The 24,349-nt window shown below is 42.2% G+C and overlaps 1 protein-coding gene across 3 annotated transcripts in view; it reads right to left on the reverse strand.

The window, feature by feature from the left end:
* The window catches only part of Fam135b (family with sequence similarity 135 member B), a 285,796-nt gene that overhangs the window by 86,050 nt on the left and 175,397 nt on the right, over nucleotides 1-24,349 (reverse strand). For all 3 annotated transcript variants that reach the window (XM_052747946.1, XM_052747947.1, XM_052747948.1), the window contains exons 4-6: nucleotides 10,986-11,125; nucleotides 5,594-5,664; nucleotides 510-683 (exon numbers count right to left, since the gene is read on the reverse strand). In XM_052747946.1, coding sequence (XP_052603906.1) covers nucleotides 510-683; nucleotides 5,594-5,664; nucleotides 10,986-11,125 — 385 coding nt within the window. The remainder of the gene's footprint in view (nucleotides 1-509; nucleotides 684-5,593; nucleotides 5,665-10,985; nucleotides 11,126-24,349) is intronic.

Here is a 24,349-nt window from a genome sequence, read left to right on the forward strand (position 1 = left end):
AGAAAAAGAAGTTGGGAGGAAGAATAATCAGAATGCATTATATACACATATGAAAGTGTCAGAGTATAAATTATCTAAGCTGAAGTTGAATATTAAATAATAAAGTACTGGGAACCTTGTAGATACCCAAAAATATCAAATGAATTTAAATTTTTAAAAGCTTTTTATAGATGTTGGTGTTCCTATTTTACACACAGAGATTATGTAGCTCAGAAACATGAGGAGCTTCTCAAGGGACAGCTAGAGACAAGTAAGGCCAAGGGAAGAATCCCAGACCCCGAGGTGTGAGCTACAGTTTACAAGTCTTGCACCCCTGAAAACCCCCAATGTCCTGTGTGATCCAGGGGCTCTCCCAAGCTTTCTCCCACCTCTTCTGTGGGTCACATGAAAACCCAAGCTTAAGCCAGCAACCATGGACAAGCTTCTCCGGTTTGTGCTGATCACTTATGGCAAACTATGTCTCTCAGTGTCGCATGGGATGCATGTTAGGGCTACCTCGAACTCCATACCTGATCAAAGGTTGCTGCAGAGCCACCAGGGCAGCGTGGATGGTCACTGAGATCACTGACAGGTGGAAGTAGTCGAACATGACAGGGACTTGGTGGTGCAGACCCCTCTGGGGGTGAAAGTGCAGGCCAAGTGTGCGACTGCTGATCATCGGTGTCCCAGTCACATCTCTCAGCCTGGAAGGCAAGTGAGTGAGCTCGTATGAGCATGGTTGGTTGGCTCTGATGTCACTCAAGTAGTTCCACTTACAGCCTCATCATCTCACTCAATCCTGCAATATTCTGCCTGGCTGAAAGAATTTTTCCCACAATTGGCAAATGAAGAATGAAGGTTCCAAAGCAGCACTGGGCCTCAGTTCTTCTGTCACTGCAGGCAAATCCAAACCTCAGAGATGGTGAAGATGACCACATCTTTCCAAGGCTCCTATCATGACTGCAAATCTCTTCCCCCCTTTCCTCACCCCCATAGGATGAGTACTACTCATAAAATGCTGCACAGATTCGGTGAGGTTGTGAATTGTGTTGGATCTCCTAGCCCCCAAGGGAAGGAGCTGCAACTAACTCATCTTGACAATTGACTGACTGAATGGACAAAGACTAAATGGTACCCAGAAAACACTGCTGTAACAGTTTGACCAGGTTTAAGAAGTTGCCCCTTACCTTTGCCCTAGTATTTTGTAATCAGTGCATACCCAACCCTAAGAGACAGGCTACTGACAGACAAACCCAGAAGTACTTTTTGTTTCAAAAAGAGAGATGAATTTTTCTCGAGATAGAAGTGCTGAAAAACAGTTTCTGTGGCTCTGTAGGTTGCAGGGAGCCAGAGCCTGAAGAAAGCCACTTCCAGGAGTACAACAAAAAGCATCTCTTCTTCCTCCATGGATAAGCAAATAGATTACAGAGAGGGGAGACAGCGAAGGCTCCCACAGCTCAACCCAGGGTCAGTCTTTCCCTATGATCTTTGCTGTTTGTGGGTAAACATACACCAGCTATTGAACCCCTGGTGCCCATTGTGACTACGTGCAGCACACTCTTTGTTTTAACCAGGAAGAAACCAGATAAAGAAAGGTAGAGAACCCAAGCCATGGGTGTCAGCAGGCTGTCGGCCTTCATGCTCACTTTAATTTGGACAACAATGATCTGAAACTTAACTGTGGAGTGGACATTCTGCTTTCCCCTGTAAGACAAGCATATAATGTGCTTGCTAATTTTATTCCACTCATAAAAGAACAAGTGAAACTAATGTGAATTATTTAACTTGTTTATAATCATTAGAAAAGATGGTCATGCCAGACCGGGAGTTTCCGACTCTCCTCTGTGCTGTTACTGCACAGTATTGCTTTGAGCTCATTTAGACATTGGCTCCTGACAGTGAGAACAAGAAGTTAAGCATAACCCAAGCCTCCTTCAGAAGAAGTAAGGAGGTGAGGGAATCACTGTTCTGTGTTCTGTAATGGACAGTACCCATTTATGGAAAAGCAGCCCACTTCCTCGGGAATCTCAGCGTAGAGAAGATGCAGGTGAACATTTGTGGGTGCGACAGCAGAATGTCTGAGGTTCTTATAAAGGAACTAAGCAAACAAAATGATTCAACAACAGCAAATGTTAATATCTCACAGAAAGACAGAATTATTTTACACACTTGCAAGGAATAAAATGAGGCCAACTGAGAGCACCCATAGGAAGATAAATTGCCCCTCTAAGTTAAAGAATTTCCTACATGCTGAGTTGTGCAGAGACTCATAGGGCTATGTGGGGATGAGTGCCTCAGCCCTGTGCAAGCAGGTGCTCATGAACCATTCTAAATGAGACAGTGTAGACAGAATGGCTGTCTCGAGCATGTGGGATGACTTTGAGAACTGAATAAAGCTTTGGTGGGAAATAGAGCTCTTCTATGTGTTGTACTATTTAGCAGTACCCCTTGTTCCTACCCACTAGATGCCAGCATCACCGCTATTTCCAATGTCTATTGACATGGCCAAAGCCTGGGGACATCATTGTCCCACTAATATAGGAGAGGGATTTCACTAGCCTGTCTAACTCTGATTAAACAACAGCCTCCCATTTTGTTCCTTTCTGCTTGTTTTCTCTATGCTGTTAAAAAAAGTGAAAAAATAAATAAATAAAAACATCTACCCAACTTAAGAATGCTTCAAAGCCTGATGTCCATCTTATAAGGTACTGAAATTATGAAAAATACAGAGATTTGTCCCACGTGTCTTAGTTGAAGAGTGCTGGACCTAAGCTGCTATATTTCACATGTGTTTGTATAACTCGTTTCCTGTATCAGGCTATCCATTAACTGCTCTTCTACTGGCAAGAAAAAACTAATTTGCAACGTTCACTGTGACATGTCTTTCAAACTTCTAGAAGACTTTGTCAGACAATAATTTCTGTGCTCAAGTTTATGATTGATGGCATGGATGGTTCTACATCCAACTAGACGTGTGCATTGTGGAGCAATGGATGGAAACCATGAGGTAGAGGGGCCTCCGACTGAGAGGTTGCTAGAGAGGTGATGACAGAGATCTCAGATCGTATGGGGAGTTGTGAGAACAATGGAATCAGAGGCTTTGATGCTGAGGGGAGGTGGACTTCCTTTAGTATCCACCATCACAGAGGAAACACCATCCTAAAGATTCTTAGCAAGAAAGAGACGTGTGTATGTGTGTGCATGTGCGTGTGTGTGTGCGCGCACACATACACACACACACACACACACACACATACACACACACACACACACACACACACACACACACAAGTAATTCTCAAGGAAGAAATGTGTGCTGTTGAACCCAGAGACATGTCAGGAAAATGGATATTCCTGGCAGCCCAGGGACCAAGTCTTATCAGCTACAGTTAATGCATGTGTTTTCTCGATGACTCAACAGTGCCAGATCTCTTGACATCTTAGCAGAGGTTCTTTGTTTCAGAGTCACAATGACTCAGTTTCCCTTATTGTGAGAACCCTCAAGTAAGTCCTAAAGAGAGGGAGTCTGAGCTCCCAGGAAGGGGTGGAGGAGTTCCCAATTCTGCCACTATTAGCCCCTATTCTGCCATTTTTTAGTCCCTGCCCCCCAGTGCCTGTTCTCCAAAAGCAAAGGAGAAGCAGTTGTTGAAGAATTTAAAGAGACAAGATGTGAGCACTGACTGCTACAGAGAATAGTCAGTGTATGCTAGCATCCTTCTAATAGGATGCAGAGGAAAGAAATGTCATCTCTTTGTCCTCTCAAACCAAAGCAGGAGTTCTGAAGGGTAATTGCCTTGTGCACCTTATACCTGTGGGTGTAAAGTTCTGGTGCCTGATGCATCCTGCAGTGTCTCTCTGGATAATAGCTGGGTTTGACTAGCTTGGACAGCAAAGCAACTGTGCAGAATAGCTCCCACAATTTTAGGAAGGGAATTAAAATAACTTTACACAGCTCCCATGGACCACATGTGGATTCTCTGGAGAGGATCTGCCACAAGTATTTTCCTAGAAGTCATGCCTGACCACAAGAGGCTTGACTTTATTGGGGAACTTCAAGGATGGGGCAGAGTTGGGGTGGAGGTGTGCTTAATGGTCATACCGTCAAGTAACTCACAAGAACCCTGATGATGACTGAGCATTTACCCTAGAAAGGACACCGCTTGCCAGCATTCAAATGTGATTTCCTGGCCCTTACTGTATCTCCTTCCTCATTGTGCCTGATCTACAAGCCGCAGCGGTAGGGGCAAAGCAAGCTAAGGAAGAAGCACAAAGCCCTCTGCCATCCCCTTTTGGATGTTGAGACCATCCTATACTAAAAGGGCCTAAATGAATGGAAAGAAACCTTAAATGAAATGAGAGCTTCGAAGTTTTGATGTCACATTTTTTAATATCTCAGAGAAAGATTGATTATCTAATTCTTGAGAGAATATAGAAAGGCTTAAGAGGCAAATAGCCCAGGCCAGGGTAGAGAAAGAGGCCACAGAACAAACTTGAAGGAAGCTATTAAGAAAAGGAAGAGAACGGCTCCCTGCTTATTTCCTCAGCAAGTTTTACATAAATAGATTTCAGTTCACAGAGAGTTGAAGAACAATAGCAGATGTTCAGTATGAGCACATGGAAGACCAGGAAGAATGATTTGAAGGAAGTTTTGACTGTCTAGCACATGGAGGCATTACTCTAAAACCCCCAAATCAGTACCACATAGGGAAAAATGTTTTAAGTAGAAGATAGCCATTAATAACCAAGAAGCCAGCAATTGTCTGTTTGCAGAACCCAAGCAGCCTGGCTCCTACGAGTGAGTTTTTCCAGGCTCTGGCAGACATGCTGTGATGGCAAATCATGGCCTTCAACTTGACAGCATCTAGAATCAGCTAAAACCCAAGCTGCTGGGCACTCCTGTGAGCGATGTTCTTGATAAGTTGCTTTGAAGTAGGAAGATCCACCTTAAATCTGGTCAGCACCTTCTGGTGGCAGCTCCATAAAGGGACACAGAAGAAGGAAACTTTGCTTTTTGCCTACTTGCTCACTCTCTCGCTGGCAAGGCTATCTCTTCTGTTCCTGCATCATTCTTTCACTGGTAATCACACCAACTTCTTCCAATTGCGTCAGGATTCTAATGTACACTGAAAAGCAGCATCTCTCCAGGAGTCCCCCCAGGCCTTCAGCACTGGACTGGGGCTGCAGAGACATTCAGCTTCATGGACTGAGCCACTACCAGGTTCTTGGTCACTCTAGCGTGAGTCAGCTATTGTTGGACTCTCTGGACCACACCATATAAGGCAATCTAATACATCTTGTGTGTGTGTGTGTGTGTGTGTGTGTGTGTGTGTGTGTGTGTGTGTGTGTGTGTTTGTGTGTGTGTGTGTGTGTGTGTGTGTGTGTGTGTGTGTGTGTATCATGTTATCTGTCCTGTTCCTTAGAAAAACCTTGACTAATACAATGTCTATCCCATGTTCCTGGTAAATTGGGACTACTGAGCGACATTACTGATTACTAGTAACTAGCCATTCCAGAGAAATTAAGAGGATTCTAGCTTTGAGGAAGCCCTAAGAGTGAGGAAAGGGTAGAGGAAAAAACAACTCTACACAGATCAAGGATGTCCATTGACACTCACTGCTGCTCACTATCCGTAAAGTGCAGGTCCACCTTGAGCTGAAACTCGACCTCGCTCAGTGCATCTTCTACCTGAAAGACAAAGACCAAGAGAGTTCAGAAGTCAATTAGTAATCCAACTGGGACATTTAGCTGACTGTTTCTCAAAGCAGAGAGACAGAATCTCACAATAACGCGCCACTGATGTGTAGCAAGAATATCTATGCATGAGACATCAAGTTCTGAATAAGTAGACTATTAGAATAGGGATATTAGATGGAAAATGGAAACAAAGGATTCATACAGCCAGCTTGGTAAAAGGATATCTTTAGCCATTATTAAACAAGCATCCTTGTAATGCTTAATCTCCATTGTCAAGTTGATGAAATATAAAATCACGTCAGACATAAGTCTCCAAGCATATCGATGGGGGTTGTTTAGCTTCTGAGCATGCAGATGAATGATAGTCCTAGTTAGGTTAAATGATGTGGGAAGACTCATCTTAAGTGTTAGACAGGACTTTCTCTGGCTAGGTATCCTGAACTACATGAGTGGAGGAGCAGGCTGAGCATTGGCATGTACTGATTGCTCTCTGCTTCCAGTTTGTGGATGCACCATAACCAGCTGCTGCAAGTTTCTGCAACTTTGACTTTTCCTGCCATGATGGGCTGTTTGAAATGTGAGCTGGGATCAACCCTTTCTCCCTTAAGTTGCTCTTGTCAGCTTATTTTTATCACAGAAACTAGAAATAAATGTTAAGCATTTAAGCATTTTAAGTCTCATTTTCAAATGAATTTGACATGGATTCCAGGCACGTGTAAAAGACTAAATAGCCTCTACCCTGGGAAGGATGGCAGAGTGAACTATCAGTGGAACAAAACTTGTGCAGAGATGCATGAAGTTACCACTTACACTCAAATATCCCCATGTGACTCACATCACCATCCACATGTTAAGGGGAGGAAGCTGGCAACCAGGGAGCTTAAGTGATTAATTTCCAAAGTGACTCAAGCTCCTTCAATTTTATCTTGAGATTCTATGCTAAGTCTCAAACTCTGCTTCCTTCAATGTTTGGGTTTCATCCATGTTTGTGCTGATCTTTGCATTTAAAAATAGGCAGTAAGACAGTTCTTTTCACATATGCCCCCAAAATGGTGTCCCCGGGTCTCCTTTCTCAAATGTATAGGGGAATTGTGTGCTATGTAGCAGTCTATTATTATCTGTACTCTGTGGATTCATTCAGTGTCAGCACTGTCCCTGTACCACAGGGCTTAGACCCCTGTCTGCTCCCTGGCTGGCTGAAACCCTCCTCTGCAACTCAGAGTGAGCCACCTCTTTTCCCTCTTCACATTTTGCACTTCTGATTACCATAGCTTGTTCTGAGCTCCTATGTTGGAAACCCATAAAGCAAACCTCACCTCCAGGCAGGTTTTGTTTAGTCCCCCTAGTATTTTTAAAAACATTTTGAACAAGTTGCAAATGCAGGAAATTCAGGTAATTTCACATTCATATTTGTATTGTGGGTTTATAGCTTCTGGGGAAAAAAGGCAAAACATCCCTTGGATCTGGCAAGGCAGGGCTGACATTTGTTAGCTCTGTTTGGATCAGGCAAATCCTGCAAATACCACTGGTTTACCGCAATCCCTGGCAGTGCTCTCCTGCTTGAGGCAAAGCACCCTGGCTATTTTTTTGCCATATGTCCCTGCTAATTTCCTTGTTAAGGAATACGTTAGTCCTTATTCGTTGTGGACTCCAACTTGCAGGAATAGTGTCCTGTGCGGAGGCAGTGTCAATGTATCTTTGAGGAATAAAACTGTTCTCCCAAACTCACCTATTTTGTCTTTTGTTTCTTTACAAAAATACTGTCATCCCACAGTGACAGATATCACCTACCCAAAGGCTTCTTTGGAAATAACTTCTTAATTAAATATAATTCAAGCAGAGACATACGGATAGAATTTATCTTTGGGTCTTTGTGGTATTAAAAAATGTTATTTTTTAAAGAATACTTAGAAAGCTAACATTTTGCTGAATTCAAGTGCTATAAATAACTTCTCTTATGTTTATTTTTCATAACCAAAAATCTAGCTTTGTATAGAACCAAAGGAGCATGGGCTTTCACTACCAGTTCCCTGGAAATAAGATGGGAGAAATAAACCCATTAACCACTTTCTGAGCAAGCATTTGCCTGGATACTGAGAACTTCCTGTGAGCATTAGATTTAGTGGCTGCAATTCTCTGGGAATCGAGACTAGACTGATTCTGATTATGACTTTCCCTAGTTCCTTGCTAAACCTTACTTGCAAGATACCTACACATATATGTTTATAGAAGCCTACATATTATAGTAGCAAGATACCTACATACACATGTTTATAGGAACCTACTTATTATAGTTGCAAGACACCTAAACATATGTTTATCACAGTGATTCTTCTCTTTTCCTCCAGGTCCCCTGTAACCTGAAGGCTAAGGAGGCAGCTTCTAAAGTCAGAATGCATGAATGCAAATCCTGAATCCAGTTGTTTTCCATTCATAACATGAGAGTAAAATACTTCTACTTAATCTATAACATTAGAGTGAACTAAAGAACGTGTACAGAAAGGGTTGACCAATTTCAAATAATGCAATTTGTTATGGTTGCTGTTATTTCTACTTTACTGCTGAGCTTGAACAAACGGAGGATCCTCCTTCTCCCACCACTTCTACATTATGGTCCTATATGCTCTTTGAAAAAAAAACACATCTTAAATTCCGTATTTAAACCACAGCTTTACCACACCTTCGTGGTATGATGGAGACAAGTCACAGCTCTAAATCTCTGCCTCCTTATACATCAAAAGGGGTTGAGAAAGCCCCTCACCATACTGCAATGACTCAATGAGATACTACAAAGCACTCAGCTAAAAGCCCAATGGAATTAATCTGCTGTGGGATGTTCTGTATGGCAAATGTGTTGCTGATTGGTCAATAAATAAATCACTGATTGGCCATTGGCTAGGCAGGAAGTATAGGCGGGACAAGTAGGAGAATAAAGCTGGGAAGTGGAAGGCTGAGTCAGAGAGACACTGCCAGCCGCCACCAGGACAAGCAGCATGTGAAGATGCCGGTAAGCCACGAGCCAAGTGGCAAGGTATAGATTAATGGAAATGGATTAACTTAAGCTGTAAGAACAGTTAGCAAGAAGCCTGCTGTGGCCATACGGTTTGTAACCAATATAAGTCTCTGTGTTTACTTGGTTGGGTCTGACGGCTGTGGGACTGGCAGGTGAGAGAGATTTATCCTGACTGTGGGCCAGGCAGGAAAACTCTAGCTACATTAATCTGACAAATATTAGATGTTACTGGTGATAAGATCAGTGGATGGTTAATACAACTAGATCCAGTTCCTATCACTATTCAATAGAAGCTTTGCTTCTCTCAACTACATTGGACTATCACTGGTGTCTCCAAGAGCATGGCATAATCTATTTATTCATTCATTCATTCATTCATTCATTCATTCATTTTACATCCCGTATGAAATTTCCCCTTTCCCCTCTCCTCCCATTCCTTCCCTTCTCTCTGCCCCACCCCCAATCTACTCCTCTTGTTTCTGTTCAGAAAGGGGCAGGCCTCCCATGAGTATCAACAAAGCATGGCATATCAAGTTGCAGTAAGACTATGCATCTCCCCTTGTATTAAAGCTGGACAAGGCAACCCAGTATGAGGAATAGGTTCCCAAGAGCCAGCCAAAGCATTAGGGACAGCCCCTACTCCCACTGTTAGGAGTTCCACAAAAACCAAGCTACACAACTATCACATATATGTAGAGGGTCTAGGCTGTTCATATCCAGGCTCCCTGGTTGTTTAATTAGATTCTGTGAGTTCCTATAAGACAGGTTAGTTGTTTTTGTGGGTTTTCTTGTGATGTCCTTGTTCAACTATGTTCATAGCAACTTTATTCATAATAGCTGGGACCTGGAAACTACCTAGATACCCTCCAATGGAAGAATGGATCAAAAAATGCAGTACATTTACACAATGGAGTATTACTCAGCTGTTAAAAAATGACATCAGGAAATTTGAAGGTAAATGAATGAACTAGGTTAAAATCATCCAGAATGAGGTAACCCAGACTGAGAAAGACAAACATGACATGTACTCATAAGTGGATATTAGCTGTAAAGTGAAGGATAACCATGCCAGAATCCGTAGACCCAGAGAGACTAGGGAACAAGGAGTTCCCAAGGGGAGATACATGGATCTCCTGGGAAGGGGAAATAGAAGAGATCTCAAGTGGACTGGGGGCAGGTGGGGATGGGAACTTGAGAATTGGGTTGAGGGGGTCAATGGAAAGGAAGAGTACTGAAAGAGATGACTGGAAGGAAGGCATTTCAGGGTCAGGTAGAAATCTGATGCAAGGGAAATTCGCACAAATCTACAAGGATGAACCCAGCTAAGACTCCTAGCAATAGTAGATACATAACCTAAACTGGCCATCCCCTGTGATCAGATTGATGACTGCTCCAATTGTTATCAGAGAGCCTTCATTCAGCAACTGATGGAAACATATGTAGAGACCCACAGCCAAACATTACCCAAGCTTGGAGAATTCTGCTGAAGTGAGGAGGAAGAATTGTAGGGCCCAGAGAGGCAAGGCCCACTCTTATAGCTCATTTCTACAGACTGCCTTATCTACATGGAGTCCTCCATCTCCTGGGTATAACTGAACTCTGCTCTCTAGGCTACCTTTGACTGTCATGTGGCTTTGCCATTGACATGCTCTGTGTTTGTTATCTTCTCTGGCTCATTCTACTGTTCCTCCCTCTTATTAGTCTATATATTTTTAAGTCTGCCCAAATCTTCTATGTCACTACAGCATATATGAATAAAATATCCACAGGGCCTCCACAGCCACTCCTTGTCTGTATTTATTTTAAAACATCCCATCAGATTCCTTGGCTTCTAGTTAGTTCTCTTCGTAATCGGTTCTGGTTCTCATCCATGGCCTCACAGCAGAGACTGAATCTTCTCTTCTATAATGTGCTTGTTGCTCACTAACTGAGCTACCAGGCCCTTGAAGACAAGGGGCCTTGAAACCTTCTTCACTTCTATGTCTTCTCCAATGACCTAACCCAGAGCTTAAAAAGAACAGATAATTACACCATACATTCGTGGACAGTAAGCCTGAGAAGAGAGGTACACTCAAGCAAGTGAGGAGTGACTGTCGTGACTATGGTTTCATGGAATGAGCAGGTGGGAGAATGAAGAAGAAAAATACATCCGAAGCAGGTGAATATCTGAACCATAAATTCTTACCAGATCTCAGAATCAATTAGTAGTTTCTCCTTCATTCACCCTGAATCCAACAACGAGAGGGAATAGTTAGTCAGGAAAGACAACCTCTGTGTCTGGCAGGAGAGCAAGACTTACCCTCTCACCATCTAAGAGCAAGTGAGTCCGGAAGAGCATGGCATCATTTATGGGAACTTCTTCATTCCTGTATAAGATCTGGAAGATTCGACTATGCACAGCACTCTCATGGACACAGGCTGAATGCAGGCTGCTGCTTTCTGCAAACAGGAAGGAAATCAGTAGGAGGCCATGAACTTTGGAACAATCCTGAAAATACAGTCCTATCAGGTGTCTTTCTGGTCTTGGGGAATACGGTGATTCCAACCTGAATTACAGTTTCCAAAGCTTAAGATCACAAATGAATGAGCACCTACCATGGGAATGGTTTTGTTCACTGGAGTAGACGGTCTCTCAAGAGAACCTTGTTCAATGTCTTATAAGCCACATGACTTTAGCAAAATCATTCTTGCTGTGAGCAGTATTCCTATCTGGAAGTTAGTACCTGCAAAATTCCTCACCTGATCACATGTCAATACTATGAGTCTTTTCACCACCATCCAGGAAACAAAGAGTATGATGAATAAACTAGAGAAGGCAGCCTTCTTTCTACAAAGACTTCCTAGTGCTCATAGCATCCATCCCCCCTGCAAATGCTGCTATATCATGTGTGGTCTGATGAATGTTCTGTCTAGAATTTTAGGCAAATATCACATTCTAATTGTACTGCTGAGAAGTACTCTAATGAACCATGTTATGTTAGAACTTCAGTGTGTTCTATTTCATAACCACTAAACAACATTTCAATGCCAAGTTTCATTCAAGTAGACAATAACATTAAGAGATCTAACTGCATCCATTTTCCAGGGTCTTCATGTGTATGAAATAGGTACATGCCTATAAATACTACCACACACATTTTAGAGTGAAAAAGCATGTAATTATTTAAAGATAAATAATGTTAAAGTTTATGCAAGGCAATGATTACTTATTCATAACAATATCTATAATACATACTTAGTAGCTTCCAAAGCACGTTAAATGTGCTTTTCTTAATCCCCAAGAAAAATTCTAGGATAAGTATGCTATAGACTAATGCCCTAAAACTAGAGGACAGTGCTTTAGTATTTCTTTATTGGCAATTGGATGTTTGTGTTTACCCCAAATTCACAAGTTAAACCATAAACTTCATGTGATACCACTTGAAGATAGTGGTCCTTGGGAGGTGACAAGGTTGTAAATGGCCTGGTAGGAATGATGACAAGTGTCTCTCAGCCTGGCTATCCAACAGTTGTAAAAATGGACCACCAAGAACTTTGAGATTGAATGAGAATTGTTACCCAAAGGCTCTGGCTTTTGGACATGTGACCCAGTTAGTGGCACTGTGTGTGGGGGGGGGGGATTTAGAATGCATGGCCCAGCTGGAGGAAATATGTCACTGGAATCAATCTTTGCAAGTAAAAACCCTCACCTACATTCAGTTTTTTCTCTCTCTCTTTACTTTGAAGTTGTGGTTAATGGTATGAGCTCTTAGATTCCTATTCCAGCTACCATGCCTGATGCTTGCTGCTGCCATGCTGTCCCCATCATTATGAGGAATCTAACCTGCTGAGACTGTAAGCCAAAATATATTCATTCTTCTGTAAGTTGTCTTGATGGTGATGTTTTATCATAGCAAAGGAAAAGCAACCAATACAAGCTTGATTGAAAAAAAAAGAGCTTACAAAAAGAAAGAAATATGATCACATGGCAAATAAAAACCACTTGCGGTATCTGAGTCCCTACGAAATAAGAACCGAGAGCATTGGCATACCATTTCAATGCACAGTAGCATCCAAGCACACACTTCTGTAGCTAGGAAGCAGAAACCATGCTAGACCCCATGTTGCCTGCAGGGCTACTAAGACCTGTCTGCTCTAATTTGTACATCATCACAAGGAAATAAAATCACAGTCCTAATCTAGCTCCATGGAGACCTGTTGGATTCAAGTTGACATGGCTTTTAAATAGAATCTCCTCTGTGTACAGATTGCTCTGTTTTTATTGCCCGCACTGCCCCCTTTTCTTCTTCCTTCCCTTGTCAGAGTCTGGTTGATCTATAAGTCAGACCAACAATGTGGAAGAGGATAGATGGAGTAAATACTCTGAAGGTCAGAGCGGCATGAACTGTCTGCTGCCAGGAGGGACAGCCGGCAAAGAAGCACAATCTGTTTCCTTTTGGGGAAGGTGACATCATCTCTTATAACAGCAGCTTTTCTTGTGAAAAATGAAATGGGCATATCCACACTGATCAAGTGGAAGTATCATGGATATAAAGAAAATCCAACAGACCAGGATCCTATGACCTAGCAAGTACAGGGTCTGCAGTATACAAGACATTTTAGCTGTGCTGAGAACTGGCTTTCTCGGTAGTTTCTGGTGAATGCCATGAAATTAGGTAGGTCCCTAAGGACACATGTCCTCTGATTTAGATCAGATTGGCAGACTAGGTCACAGGGTACCATTTGCCATCACTGAAGAGCCCAAATCCCCACAATACCCTGCTCATCCCAAGACAGGGCACTTAGCAGGTTGTATGGGACTCTGTGTCATTTTCCATCATCACCAAACAAAGGATTGTATTTTTATTCATAACGGAATGTACACTAATCACAAGACACTCTCTCTGGTGGTGAACATCACTGAAATTTTGCCTGCCTGTGTAGCCCCATTGGGATTCCCTCTCCTTCAGTGAGGGCAGTCCATGTGTAGATATCCCAACCTTTCTCGCTCTTCTTGACATCCTAAAGGGAACACATTTTCTTCTCAGCAAAGCTACTTACTAAAATAGTTTACCATGGATGCTGTGCTCTCTTTGTGCAGGTTTCCCCATTAGACTAGAGGGACCAATTCACATCATCTGTGCCTCTTCTTCCTCTTATGAACAGGCACAAAGAACTCAGAAATGGGAAAAATATATGGTCTGTATCCTTCATAGTGCACAGTGGCCAGAACAGGTGATAAAGGTCTATAATCCCAGCTACTCAGGAGGCAGAAGTAGGACAGTTATATGCCTCCCTGAACTATAGAACAAGTTCAAGACCAGTCTGGGTAACTTCGTTCAATGCTATCTCAAAGCAAAAATTCAAAAGGGACTAGAGAATTGTCAGAGGTGTAGAAAAGTTACTGGTCTGTGTAAGGGTTCAATCCATGATACCACCAAATGAACAAAGAGAAAAAACTAATGCACATGTTGAAGAGTGGTCCTCTCTTATCCTTTGGATGTATTAATGAAAACCGATATTTCATCACACATGGAGCCTACTCTGAGAGGTCTATAAGAGGATGTACACTCAAGTCTTCTCAAATATGTTTGCTTCTCCATGTCAGGAATAGCATCGTGTATGAGGAGGGTACGGGCTTTAATTAATAAGATGAAAGGAGAAAGGAAGGATTGGAAGAGGAAAAAGAGAGTGGGGGAAAGAAGGTGGCCGAGGGGAAAGTGAACAGGGTAGAGAAAAGTACAGAGGTTCCCACTGTACACAAAATACATCTCAACAGCTGCCTCTAGATTCAGGGCAAAGAGCAAAAGAACAAAATTTTATATCTTGATATTTCTCTTTCCCCCTAAAATGAGTCAGATGAATACTTATCATATCTACAGACCTCTTAATGTTTAAAATTCAGTTGATGATCTTCCTCTGCTGAGACAGACAGATAGACACAGACACAGACACAGACACAGACACAGACACACACACACACACACACACACACACACACACACACACACACACACACACACACCCCACAGGCTCTGTGAGCATAGATAACAAGCTGGAACTGCCAATCTTCCTACAGAACCCAATGCCAACAGCACCCTCACTGATCACTGACATGGACCAGATAAAATATTGGGAATCCACATCTGAGTTTTTTTTTTTAACTCAACCCACACCCTGTGAGAGAGTGCTCCCCACCACCATTAAAAAGCACATTGGAAAAGCCCCATCTGAGTGTGAGTCCCCCCCATGACCACCTGGATTTCAGAAGAAAGACTTCTCTTACTGAGGGTCTTATTTAGTTATTTCTACAATCATTCCCACTATTTTTCTGGATGCCTGGCCTTGGGCAGATAAATAAATCTGAGCTCAAATAATGCAAGAGACTGTCCTTCCTAGTTTCCAGGAAATGGTGAATAAAGAAGAAAGTTTTTAATGGTAAAATTCTCAAAACTCAGATTTCCAAGTAGGATGAAGGTAAGCTTAAAGATGACTGTACACTGTTCATTTTCTGCCTGCTTCTAGGAAAGATAGAAAGCTGCTTTGAAACCAAATGATTACTTTTCTTCAAACAATTCAAGGAAGAAGCAAAGCAAAGTCATGTTGAAAAATAAATTCAAAATGTGATTCACATGTTGCTGGCTGGTGGGACTGGGGCATACACTTGATTGGTGTAAATGTTATGGTTGTCCATTCACTCATTAAAGTAGCATTAACCTGGGTGGGAAACAGGAACTCCTGAGGAACAAGGAGGTTTTGTTGTTTGTTTGTTTGGTTGGTTGGTTGGTTTTTTCCTTATTTTTCTTTCTATGTGTGTGAAATTTGTGGGGGAGGGGATCATCAGAAAAGACAAATTTTCCTATCCAAAGAGATATCTACATACTCTTTGGAACAGAGGGGCAACTTGGTCCTCAAAAATAAAGGTAAGTGAAGAAAGCAAAGGCCAAAGTGAGAACTCTCAACACTGTGAGGTTCAGGCCCTCCTAGGTAAGACTGGTTTTCCTGCACTATGACTTGTTTCAGTGTGACAGGAAGGTTGAACTCTGTTGATCCACAGCTGAATATGTGAAGATGTTTCAATGTGTTTGGTGCTATGATTACATATTACCACATACTGGGCAGTTACTAGTGAGTAGGAATTTGTTGGCTCCAGAGTTCTGGAGAGTCAAGGGGTCTCTCTCTGGCAAAGACCTCCTTGCTGTATTATTCCCATGACAAAAGTGACAATAACTTGCCCTTTTGTGGTGGTAACTATCATACCCTCAGGTATAGTCTTAGCTCTTACCTTCTAAGTCCTACTTCACAACACCATCATGATAACTAAGGTTTATTGCCAGTTTTGGAGATGACAAACATTCAAAGCACAGTCTATCTACAGAGTTATAAACTAGGAGCTTACAACAGCGTCTCCAGAGATCTAAACAGATGCTTGGACCAGCAAGGAGCTCATCACTAAGTCATGAAGATCTTCATGAGCTCTAAGGATCCTCACTTCTGTAGATTTAGCTGCCAACCTAATGCACAGCAGTGAGGAGCTGATCAGATCCAGAATCTGGAAAGGGAGCCAGGATAAACCCAGGGCTTTCTGGACAACTGGAGATGGGGAAAAGCATTTCTGCTAACGAGGAGTTCATAACAAGCATTCATCTGCAATACTGAAGCAATGTAATTCTGTAGGTGTTTCCAATCTGTGAAGCACATCTCATTGGTGACACATCAATAAAACGTCATTTTTTACTGCAATTCCAATGACTATTGGGTATTTTTTGTTGTTTTCTATTTAAAGTACTCGACTGTAGATGGGATGGATACTGATTATTTTTGCATTTATAGGTGTGGGTATAAGTTTATGACTCTCACAGAACCCAGATTAATATATTTCATGACTTTTAATAAACTAGATCCATTCATGCATGCTTTAAACAGATACTACTGACCCATAAACACCAGATCTAAGCAGAAAACTGGGATTCCGCAACGAACAACATTGTAGGGTCCCTTGTGGTGTGTGTCTGTTTTACACAACTGTCTGTTGATTAAGGAATGAGATCTTTGATTCAACCCAGTCGACCTTTTCCCCCTAAAGAATGCATCATTGTCTGTGATGTTGCATTATTTGAAACATCTTACAAAGGGTAATTGAAAACTGTTAAGGTGATACTTTATGAACACTAAATTGAGTTGGAAAGTAGATATTTTTACTAACTATAAGGTTTACAAAACCATTTCTATAATGTGTTATAAATAGGAGACAAATTTAATTTTTTTCCACAAAGTCTGTCTTCCTTCCTTCTTCTTTCTTTTATGATGGCACAGTACTTGCTTGATATACACAGCGCTCTCAGCAATCATTTCTTTTTTTATAATTTATAATTTGACAGTTTCATAAATGATACTTTCTGACTACATTCATCCCTCTTTTCTCCTCCTACCACTGCTATCAACTCCTCTCCCTCCTCCCACCAAGTCTCCATCCCACTCTTATGTCTTATAGGTTTTGCTTGGTGACAAACGGGGCTGACCTGTATGGACATGGGTGTGATCCTGTCCACGGCACATGAGTGACTCATCACTGGTTGCATCATGGAAGACAATGACTTCCATTAGCTCAGTTTGATGGGTGGGCACTCCCATGATAGTCTTCCTGTTTATGACTGGATGTTTGCAGGTTCTAGAACATTGCTAGGAGCTAGCTTTGGATTGGACATCCATATTCCAGATTTTTTGCATGCTTTACATGTATCACCTTGTTTATATAAGCTTTCATTTTATTCATGAGGAAACTTGTGAACATATAGTTTGTTATATACTCAATGTCAAACTGAACAAAAGCCAACATGCTCCAGATTGTGTTCTTTTGTTGTTGTTGTTTCAAATTCTTCTATTTCTTGACATTTACCTGATCATTTACTATTCAGCTACCTAACCATATTGATAATATGTTAGATTTTATTTTCTTGATGGTGAGAATATAATGGAAGGGGATACTCTCCAACATTCTGTATGATGATTTCTAACTTTTTTCTCTCACATTTCACTTATGTTGATCTTTTTCACCAATTTTGTTTTATCAAAGTTCTAGAATCATGGATGAGTAGGCTCTGGGTACTAGAGTCACTCAACTCTACACATGCTCAGTCAATAACTCCATCAGATACTAATGAGAACAAGACTGGAGGAGGACAACTTGGCAAAGCCATCCCACATTAGTGGGATTCTTGTCAGTATCATAGTTCTAATGTTGAGGATTTCTCACCCGTAACTTACTCTGCAAGAAAACTCAAGTTAGAAAGCAGGTTCTATATCTGGCACAAATTCATACTTACAAGAGGGCAACTAAACTCAAGAGCCAAATTAAAACACCATTTAAATGTCTGGCAATAAGCAAGAGCTGTTGCTGCAATTTGCTAGGGAGTGTTCTCCTATCAACACTGAGTGGGTTTAATTACTTAATTATAAGCCACAATGACCTGCCTATTAGATTGAGCCCAGTCAGTCCAGCACTTGATAACTCTTTATTGGTCAATAATTTGAGCTGCTCTATACTCACAAAGGCAAAAGCCTAGCATGAAGCCTGCAGCACACTCTAGTCCTCCAACAGCCCACCAGCTGGGCCTTCCTCCAGATTAGTCCCCACTGCTGAGCAATCTCAAGTACTTCAATTTGCATTTCAGTAACCAAGTCCAGTGAACAGTCTATACCTATGTTTTTTGTTTTTTCTTTTTCTTAAGAACAAAAGGCAGATTTGAGTTGAAAAATGTGGGTTTGCTCTTAGCATTGGAATCTATATAGTGTGTACTCATACACAAAGCATCTTCCAGTCTGAACCTCAGTTTTCTCAACTGTGAGCTGGGACTGGGAGAGCACCACCATCTCAGGGTGGGTCTTTGAAAGTGCTTGATGTGGGGTCTAACAAATGATGGGTAGCCAAAGTGGTGAACAGACATACTATTAGATGAAAAATGGCAACAGATGTGGCTATAACAAGATCAACTACAGGATTTTACCAATAGAAGTCTCATGGGAGAAAGGGGGTAGAGGGTAGAGATCTTCAGTTGTGTTTTACATTGAAAAGGAAGAAGACTAGATGCACAGTGGGCATTACTTGGCTGGTACATACAAAAGCTCTGTGATTACACCTGAAGGACTATAGAGAAAACTTTTAAATCTCTCATCCTTCGTTCCTTCACAGGCAAAAGCAGCACTAGCAATATTTGATCTCTCCACCACCACAGTCAGTTCACACCTTCCATCATTCTCAAATGGAAGTATCTAAGTTCACGCCACCTCTTTCCTGTCACTCTTGACTTCTCCAGACCTCCTTGACTTCTTCAACAACCTCTTGCCTCAGTGTGCCAAACTATAGTTCTTTGACCCATTTATTTCTACTTCATAAACTGTACTCTCTTCTCTGGGGAATCTGAGCTGCCTCCAAGAGTTCATACATTTTTATTTATGAGGCAGCAATTGTAGCCCCACCTCTTTCTGAATGAGTATGTTGTTTTATGCTCTTGACCTTTATGCCAAAGGTAAAGCATAAGGTTATTATGTCCAAGACATCCCCTCCCATTGTGTTTTATCATATCCTCCTGAGCTAGATGTCAAATGGAGCAGCTAGCTTGCTGATGCAGTCTCTGTTTCCGGCTAAGTTGTCATACTGACCTACAGTCCACATCAATACATGGTCCCTTGCACACAATAGCATAGACATGAACTATGCCTAAAACCATAGCATGGGACTGTCTGAGAAGGGCATAACTACAATTCCGCATTCTAATCCTGAATACACGCGCAGGCACAAAAGCATATGTGTGAATGCGCACACGCCCGCATGCATTCACACACACACACACACACACACACACACACACGTAGACACATTCCCCTTAATAAATCATCAGGAAACTCAGCAAAATGTGAAACAAAGAGCCTGCTTATGTGATTTGGGCCTTCCCGGACCATCTGCCACAGCCATATGCTTGCCAAGGAGAACTAAGTTTAGCTGCAACCGCAGCTAATCAAACGTTTGTCAGTGCCGCAGTGTCCCTGCCTGACGGTGAGTGTTCTCAGGAGCACAGCACGGCTCTCTAGCTTGTGGTGACTTTGTCCTAGGTCACAGAATACAGCACAGAATCATGGGTTGTTACACAAACGGTTGGAGTCCCCTCAGCCACTGCTGAACGGGCAGGATCAGGATCGGGTGGCTACTTTGCTTTTGTCTTCTACAGAGGCAGGCAGTACAGTCTCAGCTCCAGGGTCTGAGCAAGCTTGAATTGCCCAGAAGAATATCAGCACCCAACAGGTTTCCTAGAGTGGCAGAGCATAGTCCTGCTCAACCTAAGCCTTGGATGAGTTGCCCATCAGTGCCTTCACCTGGACTCCCCGCAGCGCTTCAGATTTCCTCTGCTGCCCCTCCCGCTCGAGAATTAGTGCACATACCCAGCTCCGGTGTACAGTGTCCAGGGTGCAGAAAGGATGATTAAAAGAAACAGCATTACATAAAGTATAAATATAAGTTAAACATAATGCATGCCAGGCATGGCAGTGAACAGGGTCCTAGAGATTATCAGTTAGCTGGGCATAAATCCCTTATGAGCTTTGGGGAACTTGAAGGCCTGGGGACAAGACCAATGCATTTGGCCACAGTCAAAAGAGATGCAGAAAGTGCTGGGCATCAATTATTACAGGTGTTCCTACCTGCTGCCATTACTGAATATTGCCCCTCATTAAAATAAACAAGGTATTTTCAAGCCAAGGCTGTTTAGCCTTGCTGCTCCAGGCCTGCACGTGTAGCTTCACCTTCTCAACTTTTCATGTTGTCTTTCTAAATTACAAGGTGCTCTGAGCCCCTTGACCTTCAGACACTGGAGGAGTCTACAGAATTTATTCGCAATACTTGCACAGAGGTACCAAATGCCACAGATTTGCTAGGTAGTTGCTCTGAATGTAGACTTTGGAGTTACTCTAGGGTCAGATATCATCTCTCTGATTTATTGATGCCCTCAGGCTTTCTTGTCAGTCTACATATCTCAAGAACCTGACATAGTGTGTGATCTAGATTCTGAGGTCACTTTACTCAGCCCTGCCCTTGGCTGAGCCAAACCATTAATTTTCTATTGGACATAGTGGGCATGGGGTGGAAGAGTTTTTACTACCCATTCTCTGCTCTCTGGGACCATTCCTGTTCTGAACTCCAGGACTTCCTGCCTTAGCCCCAAGAAGATGTCACAGTCTTTGGAACACCTGAGTGTATGACAACACACACTCACTGTGCTCCCACTTCAATGACAGGAATTTGAGGGATCAGTGCAGGGTTTGGTGTCTTCCCATTTCTTTAACCTATTTCAAGCAACAAAGCTTCCTGACATGCCTTATCCATTATGATGAACCCCCTGACACCATGATCCAGAGCAAACCATTCCCCACTTACAGTGTTTCTGTCATATATTAAAGTTGCAATGACATAAACACAGTTGATGTTGTTGGACACCATGGCCACTGCTCCACTCGGCCCTTTGTAAGCTTTTGTAGGCAAGGGTCAGGGCATTGCCCACCCTTGCTGATATAGTTTGAAGTATTCATCACAGGTTAGTCATTGGAAAGCTTAATTCTCAGGTGCCTGTGTTAGTTGAGTATGTAGAGCCCATCTAGAGGAGGCAGGTTGCTGGGTATAGAATCCTGGAGTTTGTTTTATACTTGGTTACTTCCTGTCCCTGGTTCTCTGTTTCCTGGTCTGTAATAATATGACATCCTCCACCGCTGTGCTCCTTGCTGCTCTACTATGTCTCCTGTGACATAATGCACTAAAAGCTTTTGCCCCTTACACTGTTTCTGTGAGGTCTTGTGTTACGACAGTTCAGCATAACTAATGCACTTGTCTTAAATGTCCCAGAGCATCCCCAGAGCATGTCATCCCTACCCACTACTGAGCTGACATATATATTTTCTTTACTTATCACACCTGGTCTTGGGACTGAGAAAGTGAACACTCCTAATGACTAAAAGGTCCTGGGTATTTTTCCTGCCTTATTTTACATAAGAATTTCCCCTTCCTAGACCAGGTCTTTTACAATGATCTTTAAATGTACTCTCTCTATACTTTCTCATCAGAAATAAAATACATAGTAAAGCCAAATCGCTCACTCTCCCCCGAACTCCTCATTTAGGAAATAGTAGCTGATTACAACGATGTCCCCACTGGCTTTTCTTTTCAGTATTACACACATTCTGCGGTGCCCCCAAAGACTAACTTCTGCCCCCTTCACCACCTAAATACATTTCTGTCCAAGTGCTTAGTGCCCTACAGGTTTCCAAATGGTCAAGGAATATTCCAGCCCATACTGAACTGGTTGTGCAGTCTTTCCTTGAGATACTCTCTAACCTTGATATTGAACTAATGCTTCACTGGTCCTCCTACACACACACACACACACACACACACACACACACACACACACACACACACACCCATCTCGGGTTAGCATTCCTCTGCTGCTTCATTAGTCATCAATACATAAGTTGGCAGATTTTCCCTAACAGTTGTGCGTTTTTCCCATTACCATGTAATACCCCTTGGCTTGTGTTGATTGACGACTCTTCTGACCAGAATGCAAATTTTGTGAGGAAAGGTGTTTCTGTTATGCATTCTCCAAATTGTACATATACGTTGGAATATAGCAAAGGGAAATTAAATTTGACATGACTATAATATAAGGGACTTCATATATGAAATAAATCTCAGACTCCAGATTCCAGGCTTCTTTGGAAAAGAGTAGAACATGGGCTTTTCTCAAGATGGCTATAAATGATGGTAAAATAATATTTATAAAATACCTAGTATATTGCTTGGTACATACAGTTGTTCGATCAACAGGAATTTATTAGTGCTATTACTAATAATCACTGAGCGAGCGTGTGAGTCAGTCATTGGTAAGTATCTCAGAAGATTGAAGCACAACACATTTACTTTAAGGGTGATAAATAAGAGCATTCATTTCCAAGGCTCATGACTTATTGCACCCTGAACTTTAGCAATGGCAACCTGAGTTGTTTCAAGCCAGCGCCATCAATACTGGAACACATGTGCTGGGGTTTCCTACACGGCTTAAGTAAAAGGGAAGAGGTATCTAAATGGAGTCTAGAGATTATCCTAAAACATTTGCAGATTTTAGTTATTCAGACTCCACGCCTTTACTTAAATCTAAGTATGGAGTGATGCTGATTTCCCAGGCACTAAGTCCTGGCAACGAGGAGGATAATTTCTGATCCCACAGGCCTGAGTCTATACAAAACAAATACTTTCTACAAAGAAAATAGTGAGCATTTGCTCACTTAAAAGGCTGTTAGTGTTACAAAATTAAAACAACAAAAATACAGCACACTTATGGTAGAGAAATTTACCATCTAGAAAGGAAAATGAGTATTTCCCTGTGCTGTCTCAATTGAAACTCGACAGAGGCCAGAATATCTACAAACCTACAAGCAAAGAAAAACACAAAAATAGAGCTGAGGTCTGGGTCCATTGGTAAACTGGTTGTCAAGCCAACATGAGCACCTGAGTCCAAACCTCAGCAGCCATATAAAAGAGCCAGGAACAGTGACACACAGCTGTCACCCCAGTGCAGGAAAGCTAGAGAAAGGAGGATCTCTGAGATTTGGAAACCAGCCTAGCCTAGCTGAATCAGCAAGCTGCAGGTTCACTGAGAGAGTTTGTCTCCAAAATAAAGTTCCGAGTGATTGAGGAAGACACCTGGCATTGGCACCTGCCCTCTAAACACACACACACACACACACACACACACACACACACACACACACACACACACACACACACATGCGAGCGCGCACACACACGCACGCGCGCGCGAGAGAGCGAAAGCGAGCGAGCGAGCGAGCGAGAGAGAGAGAGAGAGAGAGAGAGAGAGAGAGAGAGAGAGATCTCATTAACACATTTTTGGCAACCATGGTTCTTGACCCCCTCAGTTAGGTTAGGAGAGTAGTATAGTATCAGATGGAAAGGGAAAAATGGATTTTGCAAAAAAAGATACATGCTCATATTTTGAAAGACCTTTGCTGTGTAGGTATGTATGTTTTATTCATACCACCTCTGATGGAGGAGATAGGTGTCCTCTGTTAGTCTAAGTGAAGATGGTCTACTCAGAGAGCTTGCTTTCAGTTCCCACTGGCTGGTGACCAGTGCATATCTCAGTCCTCAGCAGGTTAAAGTCTCTTGGGCAGTGAGACCAAATACATTCAGCAAGCTAAGTGCAAATATTTAGAATTTTCTGAGGCAAGGAAGTGAGCATGTGGACAACAGAGTTGGCCTGGTGATATTTCAAATGCTGCTCATGACTCCTATAGAAAATACTTGTGTAGGAAAATATGTCCAATGGAAAGGTGGCAACACAGGGCAGATTGAGTCAGTGAGTTGCTACTTGGAGTGGTGGCACTCATGGAGAGCCTCCAGGCTGCACCAGAGTAACTGCACGAAACTATGTCTTAAAACTATCCCGATGACAAGCAAACAAGTCTGAGCACAAATCAGGACATCCCTACATCCGAACCTCAAATCCTCTAACCATCAAAGGAAATGCTATGAGTTTCCAGCATCATGTTGTTTAAAAGAATAATTATGGGTATCAGAAACCCAGTCTTAGCCTGTAGACAAAACTCTAGCATATTAAA

Source organism: Peromyscus californicus, unplaced genomic scaffold (assembly GCF_007827085.1).
Source record: "Peromyscus californicus insignis strain IS unplaced genomic scaffold, ASM782708v3 Scaffold_20__1_contigs__length_68692818, whole genome shotgun sequence".
Classification (NCBI taxonomy): domain Eukaryota; kingdom Metazoa; phylum Chordata; class Mammalia; order Rodentia; family Cricetidae; genus Peromyscus; species Peromyscus californicus.